At 40.2% G+C, this 25,087-nt stretch overlaps 1 protein-coding gene and 1 long non-coding RNA gene across 9 annotated transcripts in view; one reads left to right on the top strand and one right to left on the bottom strand.

Annotated features, from left to right (window-relative positions):
* The window catches only part of IQSEC1 (IQ motif and Sec7 domain ArfGEF 1), a 684,223-nt gene that overhangs the window by 371,148 nt on the left and 287,988 nt on the right, over positions 1 to 25,087 (top strand). For 4 of the 8 annotated variants that reach the window (XM_090022967.1, XM_090022968.1, XM_090022973.1 and 1 more), the window contains one exon: positions 6,266 to 6,352. The exons of the other annotated variants lie outside the window; for them this stretch is intronic. In XM_090022967.1, the coding sequence (XP_089879093.1) occupies positions 6,266 to 6,352 (87 nt within the window). The remainder of the gene's footprint in view (positions 1 to 6,265; positions 6,353 to 25,087) is intronic. 8 annotated transcript variants of the gene reach the window in all.
* Positions 10,215 to 25,087, bottom strand: part of LOC149855749 (uncharacterized) — a 70,222-nt gene continuing 55,349 nt past the window's right edge. The window contains exon 3 of the long non-coding RNA XR_016438590.1: positions 10,215 to 12,500. This is a non-coding gene — a long non-coding RNA (uncharacterized LOC149855749). The remainder of the gene's footprint in view (positions 12,501 to 25,087) is intronic.

Here is a 25,087-nt window from a genome sequence, read left to right as displayed (position 1 = left end):
AAGGAAAAGTGGTTTGGAAGAACAGCTCTTCAAAACTGTAATAAATAAATAATGTAAGTTAATATTATGCATGCTAGGATGGGGGAAAGCAAAATTCAAATTTTCTGTTGTTTACTGTGCTAGAAGAGGTTTAAATACGATGTAAAAGCAGTGGCCTGTTCTAGAAAGATTATTTTATCAAGATTATTTATGAAAGACTATTTTATAGCCCCATTTTTTGGAGTAGAGCAGCAGTAGAAGATTCCTTATTTATTCTGAATGAGTCTCCATTTGCAGATACTTGGATAGAAAATACCCTGTCCATCTGTTTTTCTGTTAGTAAATAGTCCATTATCTTGCATATATATATTTAAATGCACACAAAATTTTGGGGTTCAATCATGCCAAGAATAGCACTTAGTTCTAGGTTAGGTATTTTGGGCAAGATTGCCATAAAGCTCAAGAAGAGGGCAGCAGGCAAAGGCAGTATAAAGATTGTAGGATTTACCGCACATTCATGATATTAGCTTTCTACCTTTCATCTTTATTTAAATACTTACTAACTCTATATGCTTTTAATTCTACTTATTGTTATGTGCCCAAGTACCATACCAAAACATAAGGCAGTGCTTCTATGTGATGCTTTAATTTTTTTAAAATAAAAAATGCCATGTTCCAGGAGTTGGAGAACCTCGATCTGTGTCATTAATGTGAAACTGGAGATGGTCAGTTCATGATTCATTGCTCACAGTAAACAGGGAGCAATGTATGGATAGTTACTCTTGTTGACACCTTGCCACCAGATATTTTATTGTCTTTCTGTTAGTATATGCCTTGAGAGATGTGTACGGAAAGTTATCTTGTTATAATGAGAAAATGAGAGGAATGTAATACTCCTAAGATGCGTGTTTATCGTTTCATTGGATATCTATTAAATGCACATTAATTTGGAGTGTTTACACATAGGGGTAATTTTCTTTAGAAGTAGCCTAATTTTTCCCAAAGTATTAGTGACATGTGATATAAGGCCAGTTTAAAAATATTGCAAGAAGACACAAAAACATCATAAAATATACATTGATGCATACATAAAGGTAAGAGGGATGAACAGAAATATTTATTTTCTGAGCTAACTGATAACTAGCTCTTCAATTATTTCCTGACATATTAACTTTAAATGGAAAAATATCATCTTCTGATGGCTTCCATTTTTCAGCAATATTTCATGAAAACTTAATTTGCTGCTTTTAAGCTCTCTGTGATAATGTGATACCACAGGTGTGAACTTCTGCCAATAGCAAATGAGTTCTAGGACGTTCCCCTATATGAAACTGAAGAGGCATAACCATTCTTTGCCTTTATATAGTTGTTATTATCCAATTACACTTTTTAATTAGACTGATTGCATTATAAATAATAGAAACTAACTAGCCAAGTATATTCTGTATGCTTCAGTAGCACATGTCTGGCACATTTGGCCCCTGATTGCTGGACATAACATAGATCAAGTAACAAAAAGCTGAATTAATAAGAGGTTTCCAGTGTATATGTAACATCAAAAGCTGAATCAGACTGTCAAATATATTTTAGAAAAAGAGCCAACATAGTGGAAGGGAGAAAGCCTTGCTGCCAAAACAGTAGCAGTGAAAAGTAGAATTTTCATTTAGTTAAATAAAGTGATCTTGCATCAAGAGTAAATTGTGAGAAACAGAATAATTCATTGGATTAGCACATAGATGCTAGGTTACAGCAGTCCACCAGATTATCATGTAAACGTGATATATACCATTTACTGTTTTTGCCTATAGCAAGTTAGTTTACAATTAGATTAGCCTTTTGTCTCAATGCAGGTTGTCAATACCTTCAAGGCTGAAGCCAAATATATGAGGTTGTATGACATCACGTGAGGAAATTTTAACGTAAGTCTTAGTTAGTATCACACCTCATATTATAGTATGTGCAATGTCGCATAGTACTGGGAGAATGGATAGGTAGATACAAAGAGGCTAATAAGTGAATGGTAGTTGTTGTATGAAAAAAAGCGATCTAAAGCAATTTAGGAAAAAATACATCTAGAAATATCACCATCTACTTGGCCAAGCCCACCTGAACAACCCAAATTCAGCAAAATGAACCTTCTTGTAGAGTCCTCTGAACAACTGCAAACTTCATTTGCAATAAAGAACAACTTTATCACCCAGACTTGGATCCTAACAAGTGCTAAAGTTGTTGTAGGCAAGATTTTGAGGTAATAACTAGGGGTGTGCCATATTTGATTCGGAATCAGTCTGATTCAGGGGACAGTGATTCGATCCATTGATTCGGATCACTGTCCCTGATTCGATTTGGCCAAATCCAAATCTGAATATTCGATGCTGATTCAGAGAATCAGCGATTCAGCCATAAACACAGCTTTAAATGTTTTCTCTACATACCTTAAGGTACCAGGCATGCCTTGTGACTGCTGAGATGGTGGTGCACATGGAGTATCCCACAGGAGCATAGGGGAGGCCCCCTGCATGCTTAGTGGTGGACTTTTCCAGGTCCACCACTGAGTGCGCGGGGGACCCCCCTTGCACCACCTGCCTTGGCGATTGGCTGTGGGGGGAGCCCCCGAGTATGCTGGGGACCTCACTGCGCTTCCATGGGATGTTCCATCCATCTCAAAATCTCAGTGTTCACAAGCCACCTGGTACCTCAAGGTATGTAGAAAAACCATTTAAAGCTATGTCTATGTCCAAATCATTGAATCTCTCCGAACTGATTCAGAGGGTTCCGATTTGATTAGGAGAGATTAAAGGGTCTCCTGATTCGATTCAGATTTGGAGATTTGGCCACCAAATCTGTGCCGAATCACACTGGTGACTGAAGCTTCACACAGCCCTAGTAATAACCTGGATTTGCCCCTAATTTGTTTTGAAGGCAGGACTTGAGGTTTGTTGACTAAATGTAGGAGGTTTTGAGTAAAGATTTGGAGTAGCTGCAGAAAAAAGCCTAAGGTCATTGAAAATCTTAACTTTTTGTGTTATATAAGCAAGATTTTTACACTGGAATAAAAAGTAATGGTAAGAATAGGTAAATCTGGTTAATGTCACAACAAGTATTCCATTGTCTGGAATGATCTAGTTGGGAATGGTCCTTTTTTGAGCAGGGAGTTGAGCTAGATGACCTCTTGAGGTCCCTTCGAACCCTAACTTTCTATGGTTCTATGAAACTGTTCTAAAGCTGTGTTCCTCTACAATCACCATATTGGGAATTAATGCAGATGAGCTGAACCAAAATGCCCATTTTAAATCTCTTCAAAATGTAGCTAAATTGGATCTTTATCCAATTTTTTACCATAACAGAGATTGGTTTCTTGGAAGTGGTAATACTCTCAGGGGCAATGTATTTCATGTTTGGGAGGTTTGTTAATGGCAAAGTTCTGTAAAAGCATACATGTTTTAGGTGACAAATGAAGCTCACCTGTTTGTATGCATGCAAGGCTGGGTAGATGTCTACATCTATCTTGCATTCTGAGTGAAATCAACTAACTACCTCTCATATCACAGCCAACTACCTCTCTTATGTATCTTGATCAGAATAAAATTCATGCTTGAAAAAAAGTTGCACTGCTGGCTGCCACTTTTGTCAGAAATTGAAATTGTCAGAATGTGTCCATCAATCTTGAGGTGTTATCTTGAGTCAGTGCTGACATCCATGTTTTACTTAGCTCTCCAATCATATCCCTAATTAGTGCTTCAAGGACCATACATTGGAGTTTAATAAGGCAAACTATTAAGTTTTATAAGCATTATAGCCACTGCAGACAAGATGGGGAAGGTGGTTACAAGTTAAAATTATTGAGGTGTGTTCCTCCTTGATGTTATTTTAGGCATTACTTAGAAACTGTATCACAGAATTGAGTTCAAATACAAATATATTCTAAAATCTTTAAAAATGGTTGAACTCAGAGTTGATATCCACACATCCTGACACCTTGGGAGAGATGAAATCTAAATATGAATATGAACAATGAAGCTTGTTAATATTTTTAATTAGGATTTAGCGATGCCATGAAGTGTTTGATTTGCAACTCAGCAGTTTGTTGTGATTTTATGCCTGTATAGTTATTGGGTGCTTTCATAATATCACCTCCCATTCAGGGGTTAAGTAACTACTGCCTCTGGTTTTACATAATGCCATTATTACACGACAAACAGGAAGAATAAATAACTTATTATCTAAATAACATTTCTGTGCATTTATGTGGTTACTTTCATAAGAAAATCTCAAAGCGTTAAAATACTTATCCCTGCAAGTGCTAAAATATTTATCCCCAGCTATCTTTATGAATAGGTAAGTATTATTATAAATCCTACTTGCAGATGGGGAGACTGGAAAGGAAAGGAAAATGGTCTGTACAGCTGGGAAAAACGGAGCTGAGACAGCCCAAGAAGTATGTTGCTTCTTAGTAGAAGTCCCAGGAGAAGCTATTTGAGGCACAGATCAGAGTAAGCACCATGCTAAATCCACTGAGCTGAGAAGAGCCAAGTCCAAGCAAAGTCCCTTACGTGCCTATCCCTTACTCTCAAAAGTAAAAATATTGGTTGGGCTGAGAATGGATGAGTCTGAAAAGACATGGAGTTAAACAACTGCCTCATGCTAAGGTTTCACCTTTACTTCTAGATGGTAAGAATTTGGTGATTTCCTCAACACAGGATCGGTCCTCCAACTTCATTGTTATCTTTTCACTTGCAGCCAGTTAGCCCACCTCAGTAATGTGAAGAAGCATGGAAAATGTTTCCGATAGTAACCCTGTTTATTTTACTTGTTGAAGTCTAAAGTATTTTTTCCTTTCTTTTTGCTATGTTTAATACTTTTCCTGGGAGTAGTCTCCATCCTCTTAGTCCTTCCTTCTATCAGTTGTTTGAAGGTTCAGATTAACATTTCAGTTGCCATTGTGAAGCATCCTCCAGCAATTTTTCGTTATTCTTCAGTTGCATGCACATTGTGGTTGTTTTGATTGATGTGTCTCTCGGTTGCCCAAGGGGTCGAGTACTTTTAAGAGTGACCATCAATTGTTGCCTTTAAATGGAAAAACTCACTCATCTTGGCCTTCCAATTGCTGATACGACTATTGGCAACAGGAATCAGAGCAAGCTGACCTTCATTTTTAACGGATTAGTACCTGACTCCTATCTGAAGAAAGACTGGCATTTTTTGTGTTTAACTGCTGCTTTTGATCTTATAAGAGGATGACCTCATAGGACTCTCTTTAAACACAGGGAGCTTTAAAAAAATCCTTTTGAAATGCTTGGAAGAACACTGTGAGCAAAATAAATTAAGACCAGAATGATCTATATTTTAACTAGCCATGGATAATTTTTATGTTTAAGTAAACTGGTGAAGAATATGATTTTAGTAGGCACATCTCAATGTAGATGCGGCAAGAGTTATGAAAGACTGGCTTGGCTTTTCATTATTTTTTTTTGGTAGTTTTAAACTGTTTAATGCTATCTTGATATAAAAAAAAATATAGCAATGCTCTGCCTTGCATCATTATAAATTGTTTCTTTGGCTGTAGCATCTTGTGTTGTCCTCCATCTCTCTTTTTGTTGGTATTTTATGTGGTATTAGTTATGGATAGTCTGAGCAGTAAAAACATCTGAAATGCAGCATCCATTTTCTGTTGAATTGTAAAAAAAATTTCTACCTTTTTTCTTTTAGTTTCTACCCTAAATAAAGTCAGGTGTCACCTATGTGCAGTAAATTACAAGACTTTTAGACTTACCAAAGCAGAATGATAGCTTGTTTATAATGGCTGGGCCTAGAGATAGAGAGGTTATTTGCACATACATCCCATTTTCCTCCTCTTGCTTGTAAGCACTATATGTAGTGCAATTAGCAAGAGAAACAACATGACTGGTGCAGAGTAACTTGCAAAATTTTCACTTTATTCTGCAGGAATTTAAACCCTTAACTTTTATTAACTTTGCTTCTATTGTACCATGTGACAAGGCAAAGACAAAGTCAGAAATTGGCATCTTTATTTTATTTAATTTTTTGCAACTAAATTTTTTATCTTCATTGGAGTAGTTCATCAGCCTCATTCTTGATTTGTATCTCTAAAGCATGGGACTATTCCCCTTGATTTTCTGGGAATCAGAGTTGATAGTTGTACTATTACAAATTTATTTCAAACTTATGACAAGTTTCACATATACTTAGTAATCTCTATCTTTCCCTAAAAAGCCCCTTTCTAAACACTTGGTGTTTTGACTTTGTGTTTTTCCTTGTGTCGTAGGTCTATAAATACTCTGCACCAGTTTTGCTGTCCAGCTCCATTGTACCATACCCAGCTAACTGTCCCTGCCACACACTCAGAGTACAGGTAAGAGTAGATATGGTCCACCCACTTCTTATTTTTTAAAGATAGGCCTTGTTTTATAAATTAATATAACAAAATGCTAATCAGTTAATGTAAAAATAAAAGTCGCACAACATTAGAAGAAAATTATATTTAAGAAACTTTACATCCAGTAGGATGGGTTTGTCTCTTTGTTCTCTCTTAGGGAGCAAGTCTCCTTAGAATCCTTGAAAGAAGGAAGAACAAACAATGCTGGATATTGTTCACAGAGTAAACGTTAAGGCATTTCATTCTGTTCATATGATATAGGGTAGTGCTATTCAGAGAGGCATTAACCTCCCTATCTCTGAATGCTGTGTTGTTTAATGTAAAATAATCCACAAATACATGGCTGTTCAGAGTTTAAGAGCCTGGATTGCATAATACACTGTACAGTTAGTATAAATGAATTTATTGAATGCTTTGCAATTTTGTTTAATGAAATATGGACAGTATATAATATACACCCCAAGTAGGAAATTGTACAAGCAGTGAGTTATTATAATGGCCTTTTATAAAAATAAATAAATAAATAAATAAAAATACTACAAATCACCTAAATAATTAGGCACAGGAATTATTAAGAAACGGTGCATGCCTTGGGCAGTATGTCTTTATTTTATTTCACTTTTACTTTCAAAATAGTTTCAGTGACAATTGCCAGCTCATGAATAACATATTTGCCAAAATATTGTAAGTGTGGTGCTGTAAAGTCCTCAACTTGCCTTATATGGTGTTAAGGAAAGAAGAACACCAGCAATGAATCCTAAATCTGTAAATGCACAAACATATTCTTCTTCTTGCTGTATTTCATGCTCATGTTGTCCCTGACCATGCATATGTTGGACTCTTCATCTTTTCAGCATCCATCCATCTTTTCCTTGTGTTGGCTTCTTTACATCAGGATTCTTGAGCAAACTGTTTGGCAGTGGTGACTTTAATCCAGCTGTAAATGTCCATTAGTGGACTCACCCAGTGCTGAGTAGGGCTTGAGTAGAGCATTTCTGCTTAAGTTTTAATTATCATTTGCTCTAAATTGATTTCCTCCAGAGAGGAAGCCCTTCTAAAAGGGAGGAGATAGGTAAACCACATATACTTTAGTTCTGGCTTGCTTGAATGTCTTGAACCAAGGTCAAATTATTAGTAGAATTAATACTATTGATGATTTTACCTTGGCTTTTCTATTCTGATAAATAGGTATCGAAATGTCATGTTTTTTTTCAATCCCTTAGATATTTTGCTTAACCTAATTTAAAGTTTTTGTATAATAAAGCATATAGTATAACAGACTTTATCATGTATTTTTCTACTACTTTTTGATCCTGCATACTAAAGACTAAAGGTCACTGAGAAGATTTCAATGAACTGTTTTCAATTTCAGTCACTGTAAATGAGCAGCAAGAAAAACATATAAAATCAAATTTAATGTATTAATAGGATGATACTTAACATGTAAAATTGATAGAGCTCAAAACAGTCTTTTAAAAGATACTGTGGTGCATACAAAAGTACTTAGCATTGGCTTGATCCCACTTCCATTTAAGCTTTTGTAGGAACAGATCCTCAATTTTATAATTTGTTATCACTTAATTGGAGTCAGTGGAGCTAGAGGGTTTACACCAGTTGCTGATTTAGGCCAAGGAATTTATTCCCACTGTGTGAATGGGACTAGAGTTAGGCCAGCTCTGAGTGTCTTTGATTGCTCTTACTGTGCTTGTCTACTTTTTTTTGAAGTTTCCTGTATAGTGGGTTACAGTTCTAAGCCTGGCAGGAGTACAAGTACATGCTTTGCAGCACAGCAGTGCCTTTCCTGTATTCGTATCTCACTGTTTGGAAATAGGGAAAGGCTGGACATTAGTTAGAGCCTTGTCCCATCCCCCAGCATACGAGCCAGCTAAACTGAATGGGTGAGGATCGTGTTGTCTCTCAAAAGGTGGTAGCAAGCTGGAGGCCAAGGGGTTGTCTGAGAGCCAATGCCTTTCCATGGCTCCTCAGTGGGAAATAGAATCCATGCTTAGTTGTACCAGAACACCTCACTCTATTCCAGAGTTGGATTAAGGACTAGAATCTGATCCCTTGACACACATCAATGAGTACAGCTATGTGAGTGGTCCCATATTGATCCTCATAAATTGGGATATTATAGTCTAACCTTAAGTAATTAATTGCTGTAGATGTTGCTTCTGAGCATACTAAATTATAAGGCCATACACACATATAAACAACCAGTTTATTCAGTAAATAGAGTGCAAACTACAGGCCTGATCATTAAAGTGCTCTGCATGTGAAACCCTCCCTGAAGGTCTTGTTATACATTACCCTGTGAGCAGTGCACAGTTTCACAGTTCAGGGCTGGAAGGGACCCTACGAGTTCATCAGATCTAGCCCCCCTGCTCTGCGCAGCAAAGACTGCTGGGGTCAAATAACCCCAGCAAGGTGTGCGTCCAGTCTTCTTTTGAAGATCTCCAAGATAGGTGCCTGCACCACCCATGCTGGGAGTCAATTCCAAGTCTAGTCACATGAACTGTGAAAAAGTTTTTCCTTATATTCAGTCTGAAACCTCCTTTTAGGAGTTTATGACCTTTGCTCCTCATTTTCCCCTGGGGTGCTTTGGTGAATAGTTGTTTGCCTAGCACCTGATGCTCTCCAACAAGTGTTGATAAGTGTTAGTGCTAGCTTTGGAGCAGTTGCATGTTCAAGCCAGCAGCAGCCTGGAGGACTGAGAAGTAAGAATCCCCAGCTTTCCATTCTGGGCTCCCCACCCCTACCCCAGGCTGCTCCTTGTTGCTGTTTGGCTGCTGCTTTTCTCCAGGGTGAGCCTGGTCCAGAGAGCAGCAGCAGTGGGGGCTGGGCAGGCAGGTTAACACTCCCTGCCTGCTCCTCTGAGACGGACAGTATGGGCAGCCACAAGTAAGTGGCAGAAGGGATGGAGGAGCTGCGAATGGGAAATTGGACTGCTGGGTGTCATTGACCCTGAGATCCAGGCCAGTGGGGAGGGAAGGGGCAGGTGAGGTGTTCACAGTAAGGTGTAGCATAGAGTGGAGATGCACTGCACCTTCGGGTAAGTTGTGGTGGGTTGGCAATGTGTACTGGGTGCATGTGCACACCCTGAGATCAGCCGTACACCCCCTGGAAGCGTCAGGCACAAAACCGGAAGTGCCAGCAGAAGTGCACTTCCAGTTTTGCTGCTGGTTTCCCCTAGTTGGTGATCAGCTGCTCCCCCGGTTGGTAGTCAGCAGCTGGAGGACTCCCCCCACCCCTGTTGGCAATCTGGCACCTCCCCCCCGACTCAGGAGGCACCAGTTGCCCATGGCTTGGTAACAAGCATCAGAGAGAACGCTACTTCGGAGTGGTGTGACTTTGAGCCACATAATGAGTACTTAAAACTAGTTCCAGGTGCTAGTGGGTGGACAGTCTAGATGTTAAGTGCTCCAGGAGCCACCCAAAATTACAACATGACAAGACCCTGACATTAATGGAAGTTCAGTTTCTGGAGCATTTACAACAGGGCCCCGGCACACACACAGCACCCAACAGCCAGCTCAGGCTCTGGGCAGCCATGAAGCCTGAGCTGCTCACAGCTCAAGAGCCCTGACTGGGCTCCATGGTAGTGGCAGTGGCATGCATGCCACAGGGCACACAGCTGGAAAGGGGCCCAGGGCAGCGCAACTGTAGTGCCTTGCACACTGTGCACCCTGTGGCACTCATGCAGTCCTGCCAGTGCTGGGATTCTGGACTGCAGTGCAGCTATTTGCAGCCTGCCCCCCACCTGCTGCAGCTGCCTAGAGCCCAAGTTAGCTGTAGCTGGCAGCCAGGATGCTGTAAACAGCTGCACCAGGTTTCAGCGGGACTCCATGGTAGCAGTGGCTGGACACATGCCTTGGTGTGGATGGCAGGGGAAAGGCCAGGGTTGCGTTGCCCCAGGCCCCTTCCCAGCCATGCACCCTGAGGCATGCATGCAGCCACCGCTACTATGGAACCTGGCACAGCCATCTCCAGTCTCCCGGCAGGCTGCCACAACTGGCTCAGGCTCTGGGCAGCTGCAGCGAGCGGCAGGCAGGCTGCAAACAACTACACCAAGTCTGGAGCTCCAGCATTGGCTCTGTGGTGGAAGTGGCTGTACCTGCACAGTGGGCAAGGCGCTGAGGCAGTGCAACCCTGGCCACCCCTTGCCATCTGCACAGAGGCATGTGTGCACCACCACCAGCAATGAGGATCGGGCCCTTCACAGCTCCCCTCTATGTGCCTCGGGTGCACTAAATTGAGGCCTGGGTTGAGGCTGAGTTGTTTTTAGCACTCCAGCCCAAATATTACTGACCTCTAATTTATAACATTGAGCCGACCATTTGTAATTTAATATAGCTGTAAATCTTTCCATTTGTTTGTTATTAATGGAAATGATTGGAAATGGAAGAGTCTCAGAATGGTTGCTTAATTCTAATTTTAGGTTTTCAGCTTTATTTAGAAAATATGCAAAGGAATTAATTTTGTAGCCCAGAATATAAAGTGAAATTTGCTTTGAAAGAGAAACAATTAATGAGTGTACTACAGTGAAAACTGGAGCATTTCTGATCTGCTTTTAGCTAATTGCTCACTCCAGCAGTTTTATTTCTAGCAGAGATGATCCTTGGCATCTGTTTTGAATTGTTAATAAGGAAATAATGCATTTTTAATAACTGGAGCTATTGCAGTAATTTCTTGCTTGCTCATTTTACACTGTTCAGCAGACATTGTGATAATACAAGATGCTATTCTTAATTTTTTTAATATATAAAAGAGAAATTATAGTAAACTGATACATCATGTCAGCTCCACCTAGCTGCTTGTCTCTCATGTTTAGTTTATATTCCTCAGGCCCTTGTTCTTTCTAAGAAATAGATTTAAGTATTAGGTGTAACAATTCACTGCACAGCAACTGCGCCAATATTTCAGTTTTCCAGAAATGGCACAAAGGAAGGCCCTGCCCCACTTTCATCAGTGATAATCCGAGTGCAAATTGTATGTCATATGGAAGTGGCTGGGTATAACAAGTGGTGGTATTTGAAGTTATCATCAGCTGAGTGGGCAAAAAGAGTGCAGTGTTCACACTAAGAAGGTAAAAGGGAAGAATGTCAATAAAATTAAATAAAGTGAAATTTGCTTTGAAAGAGAAACAATTAATGAGTGTACTACAGTGAAAACTGGAGCAATGTCAATAAAATTAAATAAAAAGGATCCAAGCTAACATAGTCTATCCCTTGCTTTAGGGAAAGCATGCTGTTCCCAAAATTTCCAGTGTCAAATTTAGCCCCACTGTAAGCAGGTTAAACTGGCTTAACTTGGGAGTTCAGTCTGCTATTACCAGAGCTAAACACCTAATAGTTATAATTTATACTCACTTTAACTATTAGCTAGCAGCTAAATTGGAGCATATAGCTATGCCTCTCAGTTTACATGACTTTCTGCCATTGCTGAACTTGATCCTGAAATGTGCAGCCTAACAAGTTGAGGACAAATTAACCAATCTGTCCTGGTAAAAGGAAGGATTCTCTAGTCTGTAGGATGTAATTATTTAATTTTCATATCACAGCTGTCAGTGCTTGTGCTTCTGTACATGTAATCAATATTTCAACTGCAGTGGCTGGTAGTGAATAGAGAGGAAGTGTGGGAAAAAGTGTGGGGGAAATATTCATGGATATACACATCTACATTGTCTGCATAATATGAGTGTGTGTGTGTGTGTGTGTGTATGTGTATGCATGTACAGTATATATGTATATGTGTTTATATAAGTGTGTGTATATGTCTGTCTGTATGTATATGTGTATATATAGAAAAATATATCATGTAGCCATCACTAAAACTAGGGGAGAGATTTGGTTATTGATCATATTTGAAGACTTTTAAAAAGTAACTATTTGCAAGACTAAATTCCATTTTGCTCTAGTGTTTCTTCATATGTGTGTGACTGACTTGTTTTATTGTACATGAAATGACAGTTCCCACCCACACTGCTCCTTTCCACCTACCCATCCACCCATGTCAGCTTTCATCACTGACATTTTCAAATCAGATGCCCTTGTCATGTCCAAAGATCATTTCTAAAATCTTGAAACTGGAGATTTTTCTTTTTTCTTTTTTTTCCCAGTGATGCCTGTGAAAACAAAAAGATATTGCAAAGGATGTTATAGTACCAAAGAAACCCCATCATTTTCTTGCAGTCTACTTGCATAATGTTTAAGCAACACCTCTATGAGGTAAAAATATTATTCTGAAAATACTGTATTTATTTTGAAATTTAATGCAGAAACTTTACTTTTTAACAACCAATGTTGACTAGTGGCTTTAAAAACACTGTATAAAAGACAGTGTAGTACTATATCAAAAATAGCAGGATTGATTCTGTTTATCCTGTTTCCCTGTGTCAGTGGTAACCGATTTAGCCAAGTATCTGGTTAATGTGCAGATTCACCATTTAACAGTAAATCAAATAGCAATCCATTTGCTCTGTCTGTGTAGACAGAAGGTTTCTCTCTACCCATGAGTTTTACCAAGAGCCTTATGAAAGTTGGCACAATCAAGGAAAATCTGTGTTTCTTAGGGTTTTAAAGGTGAAGAATGCTCATTTTTGCAGGTGAAAATGACTTTTCCAGCCCTAGGGTCATTTACTTTATTCTACAGAAAAGTGGTGTGTCCTAGGCTTGGTTAACATTCAAAAAATTCTTCTTATACATTTCATAAAAACATTTTTTGGTCCTAGTGTCCTGTCTTTTGGAGACCACCCTCTACCCCCTCCCAACTCTGTGGCATACTAGTGAAAGACCCTTTGGTGGTTTTCTAGCCAAAGGTACAGCTGTAATCAGATGACTTAAGTGTCTGAGAGTTTGTTGAATGATTATGATCGTTTACTGACATTTCACAGAACAGCAGCAGTTGTTGGGAGGTATTTGAAGTCCAGGTAAACAGGAACTGACTTGTTAGCTCTCATTTTTAAATGTTCATTTTAAATACCTCACCATATTTTTCCAAAATGAACATTATGACAAAAAATGATGTGGCTCTCATGAACTAGAATAGATTTTCATGTTTTTCATGGCTTCCAAGATGAATATGGCAGTTTCAGACAGAACCAAAGAGTCAGCCAAACTGCATACTGTCATAAGAGTTTTCAAAGGCAGTAGATTTTCATAAGTACCATGATACAGTCTCAATTCATGTTAACTCACAGAGGAAGTTAAAATAACATGATACTTACAGTTTCTCTTCTCGACATCTACAGGATCCTAGAGGTGGAAAAACTGTAATGTAACCTTTTACAAGCAAAATGATAGAATATCACGAGAGCTACTATTTGTCTTAGATTCTGTTGTTTTTCCTTCCTTCATTTTATTCCTTTCCATCCTTCTTCTTTAGCGTGCTATTTAGTTAAAGGAAATGGCCACTGGTGTTACTGGTAACGAAGTGACATCGTGCAAGCTTCCTGCTAAGCCGGCATCCCTTCCTCTACTTCCTCCCACCATAGAGTACAATATAGCATTACAGATGTAGGTATTCCAAATTGCTTTTTAATATAATAATTATATATATATCCTCTGGTCTGCAGGACTATTCATGATGCTGGCAACTCTGGAGACAGAGTTCAATCTAGCTTTAAAGAAAAGACAGTGCAGCTGTATCTGTAAGCAATATTACTGCATGTAAGTCACTGTCAAGATCATGCATCTAGTCCTTTTATTGTTAGGGAAATGTATAATGGAAGCCCTCATGGTCTTTGATTTATTTAACCTGAGGACTGTATGAATAAAGTATGTTTGGTTTGAACTGAGCAATGGTTTGAATCATAAACTCTTAAGATCTGAAGTATTTTTTCCTAAGAGAGAAGATGTAATCAAAGGCAAGACTTCCCAGGTTAATGCTTATAGTTACAGAATTTTCTCATGGTTAAAAGTAGACATTTTCCTTCTAAAAAGTACCTAGATATGACTTTTCATCTCAGATATAGTAACCCTGAACCTTAACATGGGTCAGTCTTTGATTGCATTATCTTCTTTATTTGCATTGTATAACATTTCTTGAAATGAGGCCCAGCACTTGCAACCATGTACTTAGTTTCAGAGATTTTGTGGGTGGAAGGGGTAGGGGAGGGTGAACAGAGGTATCAACAGTTGCTTACAAATGGGCTACACTATTGTTAAATACTGTCACTTAATTCTCCTAATATTGTTCCCTGTGATTCTGTTCCTCTATCTTTCTCTCTTTCCCCTCCTTTTTTGCCCTTCTTGGCAGGGAAGATAATGTTCTCCACCAGTTCTGTTGTCCACCTTCTGGGTCTAGTAGTCCATCTTCAAGATAACAGAGAAGCTCTGGGTCGCTAAGTGTGCAGAGTGCTACACCTGTATTTTTCATCTTTCTCCTCCTCTTTCTCTCACTGGTGTGTATGAGACTTACACGGTTATGGAAACACCTGAGATTCTGGTTTACATAAAGTTTAAAAATAATCAGGATGGCACAGCCATAATTTTTTTGCTAGGAATGTCTGGTTATTTTCCTTCTGCTCTTTCTCCTCCAAGTTTTCATTTCTCCTAGCGGTGTGTCCAGCATTTAAATTTCATAGGAAGTGTAAACAATATGTAAAATGCATAATATATTTTGAATTAAAATAAACAGTGCCATAAACCTTGCAGTGTGCTGTACTTTTTCTTGTTATGGGCAATGATCAGGATTTCGTATAGACTGTGCTAACTAATGTGAATTGTGTTTTTCCTATAATGGTACCAATGTAGCCTTCTAAAAGTGTTGGTGAATGCATATCTTGGAGTTGAACTCTTGGTGCAAAGTTAAGATCTGGCTCTGAACATCATTGGTGTTTGGAAATGTAGGGCTCTGCCTAAGGCTTTGTATCTTCTGACTCTGCTGATGATGCATATTTACATAATTTGCTGCACAACAATATTTGATTTGTTTTGAGCAGCTGTATTTTTCAACATTCATAATGTCTGTAAACCCACTAATTTTATATGCAACTCTGTGAAATAGTCATATTCTGTATTAGGCACTGACAAACATACAGAACAGTTTAAAGGAACAATAATTTCTTTACTATTGGCACTTAATTGGATATGGTACATTTTTTTGCAAGCTATGTTCAGCATCATGTCAAGATTCAGATTTGTCCTTGGATGGTTACATAATTCCACTGAAGTAAATATGAACTGCCCACATGCATCTAAAGATAGATTCCCAACATGGATTTGGTAGCTAGAAATAGAACTGATGCAACCAGCCATTATCTGTCCCAAAACAATGGTATGGGGGCTGTAGAGTTCTGGTTCTAGCATACTTGAAGGCAAGCCCCAGAAAAGCATGCTGGGAAATAAGGTTCTTATGAAAGGGCAGTTCACAGAGCAGAGTTAGAAGTGGGACAGACAGTGGCTGAACAAAGGTCCCTAGAGAAATGTCTGCTATGGTGTTGGCCCTGGCACTGCTGTATCTGATACTAAAATGTTATTGTAAGGCTTACAAGCATCTACCTTGATAAATGGATTTAGAAGGAGTGGGGGGCAGATGCAAGTCTTGCCAAAAGTTAACATATGTTAATTAAATGTGGCTGCGAGAGCAGGGGTGGAAAATACGGGATTAATAGGAAAAGGGAAGGAAAAATGATGAGGCAAAGCAGAATAAGATTCAGGTTTTCCTGTCATACTGCATATGTTGAGTTACAGTCCTCAGTGAGTTCATTTGGCATCTGAATCTGTCTTCCATAAACAGACTATTAGTAATTTGCTCTTTAGGGATATTTCATCTGCTTCTGTCTCAGCTGTCTTCCTTGTTAACCCATAAAATGCCTCTACTTTATAACCAGGGATCCTAGAAATCAATTTGCCGTGAAAAACGTGGTATTTGCATTCTTACAGAGACTCTTCAGAATGGCCAGGGGAAAAAAACTTACTGAAAATGAAATGCTGGCTCCCCAGTGGGAGAGCCACCTTCAGTGCTTCCTTCAGCCACTGCAGTAGCCCACTAGGGGGAGAAGCTGTCGGCATGCAAGAAAGCCCACTCCTCCCTTCGCTGCTGATTGGCTGAGAGGGCTGCCTGTCATGTGGCCCCACATCTCTCTGCTGATTCATGCCAAGGGGCAAGGGCACCTAAAGGACAGTCCTCTTGGCCAATAGGTGGTGAGGTGCAGGGGCAGCCGCCAGGACCCCTCAGACGATCAGCATTGAGGGGGGAGCTTGCTATGGAAAAACACAGATTTTTGTTTTGGGGTTTTTTTAATCACAGAAGACTAGGATCCTTGCTTATAACAAGGCATCATCTGTGTCCCATACCTAGGGAAGAATTTGGTCTTAATGTTAATCCTGCTGTTTTTGTGCTTTTGTAACTGGTCAAGTACTGCCGTTTAATCTCAGTATGCAGACTAAATATAGCGCATGGCCTGTGTCTATATTTCAAGATCAAATGCATCTCGATTTTGTGCATGTCCTAAGCTTGCAGTATGGCAATAGATTTAATGGAGATTCTTTCTCTGTGCAGCATGTTGCAGATGCTACATGCATTTGTGTTGCAGATCGTTGCATTTTTAGAGGAGTTCTTGCTTTTGATGCCATTGTATGAGTGTTCTCATGTTTACCTTATTAGGCAAAGTAGAGTATTAAAATGTCTGGATGTTGCCGACATCTTCTTAGCCTTTTCTCTTTTCCATTAATTGGATAAGAATTTCTTGTTGAGTTGCTACACACAGATAGAAACAGTGGGGATTTGTGTTATTTTGACTTGCTTATCTACATCACAAATATAAACAATAATTACCTCTCTCTATTCTGCGTATTGAACTGAAGCACTGTAATTATTCTCTTCCGCAGGCTGGGATTTGTGGAATCTTTTAATCTGTATTTTATTTTAAATGTATTTATTTGTGTAAAGAAAACTAAAGAAGGAAAGACCGGTGTTATTCATGAATATCGTAAATGTCAAAGGCATCTATTCTGGGTGCCAGGCCTTTTGCAGTGAAGAGAAAGCAGTTGACTATCCTGACTATGGTCAGAGTTAATATCTTTCATGAGAAAATACAGTCACAAGCAGATCTCTCTTATTGACCTGGTTTTCTGGGTTTTGGTTTTTGGTTTTTTTATAATCCTTCTACAGTAGCTTCCCAATTAAAGGAAACATTTGTGTCCTTGTAAATTATGGCATATGAGGGTCTTTCAGTTGAATACTATAGTATCTTCAAATCATGGTATTGTTCTGCACTGGAAAAGCCTGACCTTCACTGACTCAGTGAAAGTCAGATATGCAGAAGTTCCTGTTTTCCTTTTTAAATAAACTGTGGGTGGCTAAATAAAATATACTGTATATTTCAGGATTTGGCACTGGAACCTGTTATAATTCTTTTAATTTAACTCATCTGTGTTTTAAAGCCAACAACTTAATCACTGCACTTTGTCATAAAATGGGAGGGAAGGACTGCACTGAAAAGAACCCTCTTGCTTTTCTCCTGGTTTATGGACATTACCAGTAAATATTTTTACTTGGAAAAGTGAATGTTTTGACTTCTGGTTGCACAAGAATGGATCATTGAGAAATTGATTTTTGATATGGAAACCTGATTTACCTCATGTTTTCACATTCTGTTCACGTTAAGATCTGGCTCCTTTTTACTTTTCTACTCTCAATGCAGTCTGTTTTTGTGATCATATTAAATTTCTGGTCATGTCTCTTTGTCACATAGTTGCAAAAGTTGTGATATTTTTATGTTCTGCAGATGTATATAGTTTATTTCCAGGAGTTTGGACTGCAAGAGGTTACAAAATAGCTAAGAATAATTTGTATTTACTCTTTGGTATGGACTGCTAGATGGAACAGAGAGCAATTCAAAGTATGACCGGTTAAAGTCCTTCTGCTCTCAAAGTAAACTGCATCTAAAACTCATTTTCATTAGGGCTGGAGAAGTCCAAATGTTTTATCATTTAAGAATAGAGTCGTTTACTCTACAAACAGTTAATTGCCAGTCTTAACAGAAATTTAAATCAAGGTTTAAAAATTTCCTTATGAAATTATAAGCAAATTGGCCAAAATATTAATTAATACAATTTTCACAAACTGTATGGGTTTCAGTTTCATTATAACTGAAAAAAAGCAGAGGCCTTAAAGTGATTTGTAATTAGAATGCAGCGTGCCAATTTAAATGTAAATGCAGTTAGCAATTATAGTGTTGAGGCTGTTCCTAGAAGCACGAATGAGAGAAAGGGGTTTGTTTGTTTTTTCTTAATTTAGTACACACATTCCAGGAAGGAGGAGGAGGGGAAAAAATCCTTTGAAATATGTGGAAACATAGTTGAAAGCTGTGGAGTAAACTGAAAGCATGTGATGGTGGCAGACTGATCCCAGGATGGACAGAATTTAAACAGATATCTGTTTGGTTCAGTTGTTCATTGGTTTGAAAATTGCTATGAGATATCTCAAATTCACTTTGCATTAAAATCCTCTCTTTGATGAGTCATTATTTAACCTTTAATCATGCTGTTAACCTTTTTATTACAAAATGCTTTAAACTGTTCAGAAAATTCAAGTCTGAAAAATGTGAAAACATGAGAATATGAACATTTCTGTGAATCATTGGACACAGTTTTAATCAATGTGTACACCTTATTGTCATTGGGTTTGTTAACAGTATAAGAAGTCGTCTAATAGATGAGATTTTACATTGCACAAAAATTACTCAAAATGATCTCTAGAGGGAGCGCTGATGCAATATATTTCAAAGCTTTCCAGTATGTTTTCATGAAGACCAAGAGTTTCTGGTGAACATGAACTTCAGATAAAAATGAAAAAGGAAGTAACTTGCATTGGCTTGCACTTTTAAGCACTCTGCTATGTATTACTTATGCAGGAGACAGCAATTTGACCGCATCAAATGACAAAGCATGCTTGTGTGTCTGTGTGCTCTCCTGTGAGCACTGTTCTCCCTAAACTTTTCTTTCTAACATTTTTACAGTGTAAGAATATTACTATTTTTGGGGAGCTATGATGTAATTGGATGTCTGCTGAGTTGATGTTGCCTCCCTCTTCCTCCCCCCATTAAACAAATATTGATTTATCCTTAGAAAAGTGACTGATTGGCAGTAATGTAACTAAGGGTGGTGGGTAAGAGGCACATCCACCCCAGGTGCCAAGTTAGGAGGGGTGCCAAATTCCCCTCCACCTCTACAGAATCTACACCTCAGCAGCATACCCATGCTGGGAAGTCAAAGCAGCCCACTGCGGTGGCTCCTGCTGCTGCTTTAAGAATAACAGCTGGGTAAGGCAGAGCATGCAACTGCAGTAGCAGCAGTACAGCCTGGGGCTGTTTATGAGTTCTTGGCATGGGTAAGACTACTGTGCTCCCTGGTCCCTGTTCTTGGAACCTGTGCACCCCTGTGCCACTTGCCCTCAGAATTGGCCACCCTCCCTCTCCCACTCGGAATGGCATCCCTTTCCTGCTCCCACAGGATTTGACTAGGGTGCCAATTCTGTTTGTTGTACCACCTTTGTTTGGGCATGACTTCGATAAAAATGCAATATACATGTGTGTAATCTTGTCTTAAAATTATACTGGAGAGATGTTTCTAGGATGGGATCTGGATATGGGTTTACCACCTTAATTCCATTTCAACCACCAAAGGTATTTTTCATGCATATTAGAATTAATAGAAGGAAAACCAGGCCATTCTTTACAGGTGATATGTCCATGTTAACTTTTTGTCTTACAGGCAGTTCTAAGAAAATCTAGCAGCTATATGTGGTTTCCACATGCTCCTAAATTTACAAAATATGCATAACAATCAGTAAATATTACTGGTAGGGTGAGGAGTCCATAAGTAGACACAGCTGTAAAGAAAGTTTGTATGATCCAACTAGTATAAGCTAGTAAATAAAATTTATAAAACTAGTATAAGCTAGTCGCATTAAAATTTTGCCATTGTTGGTGGCTGGAAGGATATATATACTGCCTCCTTTCTGCAATAAAGCTGTAGTGAGGTATGCATTGTCAGGAAAGTTCCTGAGACCTTTTCTCTGTAATAGTTGATTCAAATCTATACTAGGCAAATATCAGAGGAGGCAGCATGTCCTGAAGAGTAGAGTAGAGTAGCATTGTAGACCAGAGTGGACTACAAGGCATAATAATAATGTTGTGCTCAGACATAAGTAAGTCCAGCTGCTAATGAAGTTGATAGTTGTGCCTCCTTGTTCGCGATGAATTTAGTCCTCCCATTCTGATATCAGGTAGCTCTAGGTAAATCACTTAATTGTTCTACTATACAGTTTTCTTCTCTGTAATATAGAGACCTATAATATTTATTAGTCTTGGACAGAGATTTGTAATTCTTGCATGAAAAGCTCTATAGGTGCGTGTCCACACATGCAAGCACGTGCGCTTGCAGCAGCTCAAATAGAAGTGGTGCAAATTTGAGCCAGGGCTTTTTGCCTCAGTGCACTTAGTTGAGGAGCAAATTGTGCCACTTGGGGCAAAATAACCCTGCCTGGCTCCTCCCAGAACTGCAGCCAGGGGGAGCTAGAGCCTAGGGCTAGCATCTGTGCTGTCCTCAGCAGTACAAAAAGCTGCCCTGGCAAGTAGCTCTGGCCTACTGGCTCTCAGGAGCTTCTGAGGCCCAGCCAGTTGGTACCTGGGGACACAACCCCTTGTGCCAGCTGGACTGCTGAAGCAGCCCTGAGAGTTCCCTGCACCCTCTGCCCACTGCAGCAGTCTGGCAGTGGGAGCTGCTCCCTGGCTGTGACCTGCTGTGCACCTGCCAGGCGTGGATGGGGACTGCACAGCCAGTAGAGGCATCTGCCCCTCTGGGCCAGCTGCCAGTGGGCTGGGTCTGCAGCGCTGGCCTCTGTGTGGCACTGTTGCCATGTGTGCCCCTGCCGGACTGTCTGGGCAGCTATTGCCCAGCAGATGTTGCGAGTGTAGTGGCCTGGTTTGAACTGTCAAAGCATGTCCTCCTGGCCCCATTTGGCCAGAAGGTCAGCCACAGCCAGCTGAGAGCTGAGTCCAAGGTGCCAGCTCTGAGCAGGCAGGGTCCTTCCACTGGCCTCCCTAGCAGGAAGTCTGGTGTTCACTATTGGAAAACTGAAAAATCCCTGATTTGAAGAAAAAAAAAAAAAATCCCACAGTCAGTCTGTAAAATACTCCCAAATCTATGTTCCTCCACAAGTAAAACAAAAGACCACTATAAAGAGAGAGAGTGAGACAGAGATGGTGATCAGTTGTGCAATGTTTTATTGCTATATCTGCAGTATTAAAGCAATGTGGAAGCCTACCAGTGTCTTTATCATAATAATAAAGTGAACTCTAAATGCATGTTTTATGAATTCATGAAACATGAATATATATTTTGCTGCCCTCCCACAGGGGTTATGGCCCCCACACAGGGACTACTGCCAGCACAGGGGCTACCCCCCCCCCCGCAAGGCCCACATGCCCCACCCCAGCACCCTGATTGCTGCCTCACCTGGCCCCATCCCCCACCAGCTGCTTTAGCCCTCCCAATGGCTGCCCCACCCCCGACTCCCCCAGACCCCCCCCAATGGTTGCCCTGCCAGGCCCCATCCTCCACTTTCACCCCCAGGCCCCATGGCTGCCGCTCCAACCCCAAGCACCGGCACTTCGAAAACAAACAAACACAAAAACCTCAGAAAGAAAGCCTCTACTTACCCTAGAAGCAGGGGCTGGGGGGACTCTGGGGCTTCCTGGCAGAGCGCCCCCCCCCCCAGCAGCATAGGGCAGGGGCGGGCAGGAGGGCCCAGGCTGGGGCCACTGGGGCTGTCCCTCTGCCCTGTGCTGTGTGGGCAGGGCTCCAATGATAGAGACAGCAGCTACAACTGCCGGTAAGTGCCAGGGGGGTTGGGTTTTTTTGGTATGGGGATGCAGAGATGGGGGAGCTTGTGGGGCAGGCAGGGGGTGGGGCTGGGCAGAGAAGTGATCGGGGGGACTTGGGGGACTGGGGAGGGTTGGGACTGAGCAGAGCAGGAGGGAAGTGATTGGGGGGGCTGGGCAGAGCAGGGGCTGGGGGCCTCGGGGGGGCGGGGCTGGGGGAGCAGGCGGGGCTGGTAGGAGTCCCCCCATAGTCTCCTTCTCCAGCCCCCCGACCCCTTATTTACAGCACTGGAGCCTTGGTGCTGCACTGCCTGACAGGCCGCGTGTTCAGTACCAGGGCAAGGGGCCAACCATAGAGATGCCCTGGCAGCCAGAGTGTCTCTGTGGAGGACCAAGACTCCAGTTGACTCAGAGCACAGTCTGGGACCATGCCCTGTCTTGCTTTTTTAAACTTCAGCTTTTTTAGACCCCTAGATATTCAGGGGTCTAATTTTCTCCCCGTGCCGCAATCTTGCACTCTCTTCTGGACATACCCTAGGAGTCCACATGGGATGATCTAGCTGGGGGATGGTCCTGCTTTGATCAGGGGGTAGGTCTGGATGACCTCCTGAAGTCTCTTTCAACTCTAACTTTCTATGATTATTATATGTTAATGCCTGAAACAGTAGGGAGGTATAGTGGTTAGAGGAAAATAATCAATGTATGATTACATCTTTGCCTGCACCTTTTCCATGCAAGTCAAAGAGGGAAATTAATAAATAGATGTACCTTAATGTCTCTATTAAACAAAAGCATTAATAATTATACAAAAAAATTTAAAGAGCTGATCTAATGCTCAGTACAGTATCCCTGTCATTTATCTTTGGTACGTACATGGCTCTTGTTACCATAGCATCTGAACACCACAAATCTTTTTCCTTACAACTTCTTTATGAGATAGGCAAATGTTATTTTTCTCAGTTTGCAGATGAGGATTTAGGGCACACAGAGCTTAAGGGTACAATTATATGAGAGAATTACTATGAGTTAAGGGATTGGGTGAGTTGCATCTCATACACGACAGGGTTGGAATGTGCAGGGTTTGAAGTCACAGTGGTGTCACTGGTGCATTGTAAGCTCACATGCTAATTTTCCTTATGGTAACTTGTTCATATACTTGTATGATAAGTGACTTAAGCAATCTCACAGAAGAAATCAGTAGCAGAGACGATTGAACCTAGGTCTTTCATATGTCAAGCTAGCATCCTAACCAGTAGGCCATCACTTCTGTTTAGGAGGTCCAATAGGAATCTTTCTGTAGACCTTAATGAGCATTAATCAGGATGCTAAATGATGTTGCGGAATATTTGAGAATGTGTCCTTATCCACATTACTGATGATTTTGTATATACAGTTATGTTCATTTGTCTTAAAAATCTTGGATGCATCTGCAACACCAGGTGATGCTATTGGTCATCTTTGTTACAAAGTTTAAATTAGAGAAAACAAAGTAATAAAATCTGATAACTGAAAGGTGGAGGAGAAAAAACAAACACAATATAGAAATACAGTAATAGAGCATCTTATTTGCTTTTATGACCTCATGCTAGAATGCTTAAAACCAAATTGTCAGCATTTGTAAATTGTTCTATTGTAACTGTCTTCACAATCACTTGTGCTTACAAAAATTAAAGATCAGGTGTGTAAACAGTTTGGCATCCACATACCCAACATACATTTGCAGACACCATTTTTTCCCATCAGTGTTTTGTTTTTTCATTATTTTAGGTTAAAACAATTTGTGCACATAATAATGACAGGTTGGACAATGAAGAATGTTGTCCATATTTTACTTCTAATATTATTATTATATTTGATTTATAATATTCATAACCACATTTGAGAGGTTTCCATACCCATTATGGTCTTTTATTTTTAGTTCTGTCACTGTATTTTCCATATTCATTTTGTGACTTTCAAAATGTTTTTTTTCAGTGGGGCCAACCTTTTTAGCAGATGGTGCCACAAATCAGTTCCTCACGCTCACTGAGTGGCACATAGATCCCCTTCTCTTCTTTATCTCCTGCTTTGCTTTCTATTCCTTGCTCTGTGCTCCCTGCCTGATCTACTTCTGTTTTTGCTTGTTGCTGTATCAGCTGCTGCACTGCCTGTTCCCTCCCTGATCTCTGATGTGCCACACAGACACGTGTACTGCAAGTTGGCTACCCATTTTAGGTGATGTGTGTGGAACAGAACGAATACAAATTAACACAATCACTGAAGCTTTGTATAGAGCTCAGAATTTTCAATGAAATTAGTTATTCATCCCTATCCCCCTGTCCAGGTTAATCCCCAAGAAGTTACTTGGTAGCCCTTCCCTTGAACATCTGCACACATGAAAACTAAATTGGAATTGCTACCTTTGTTTTTGTCACCAATGAAGTGTCTCTTTAAATGTAGTTTGACAATACCCAGTAACTTTCCCTTCATAAGATCCTGGCAGGTGATGCTATAGCACAGGAAGTTACTCTTGTGCTAGAAAGGTCGCTTTTAAATTTATTCATATTATCCTACAACCTCTTCTTTTTAATCGGGTGCCATGCATTTGAGAGAATGGCTAACTAGCCCTACTGTATATTCTCTTAGATGTAGCAGATGTTTCTGACAAACAAGTTTTCTTGCTTGCCAGCTATGATGTGTGTCTGATTAAAGCAATTTCCCTCAGCTTTGTTCTTTGTTAATCTGTGAGCTGTCAGCTGAGACCTGTCGATATCAGCTGGCCGTGAAATTGACAAGATTGCTACTCTGGCCTCCAGAACTCTCCATTAAAACAACATGCTCCGCAAATGTCTATAATTCAAGGAAGGCACGTCTTGCTTTTAATCAGACCGCCCTCAAAAAAT

Source organism: Crocodylus siamensis, chromosome 11 (assembly GCF_052110815.1).
Source record: "Crocodylus siamensis isolate JL-2025a chromosome 11, ASM5211081v1, whole genome shotgun sequence".
Lineage (NCBI taxonomy): Eukaryota > Metazoa > Chordata > Crocodylia > Crocodylidae > Crocodylus > Crocodylus siamensis.
The sequence above is the reverse complement of the archived record's forward strand: the minus strand, read 5'-3'. Positions and strand labels throughout refer to the sequence as shown.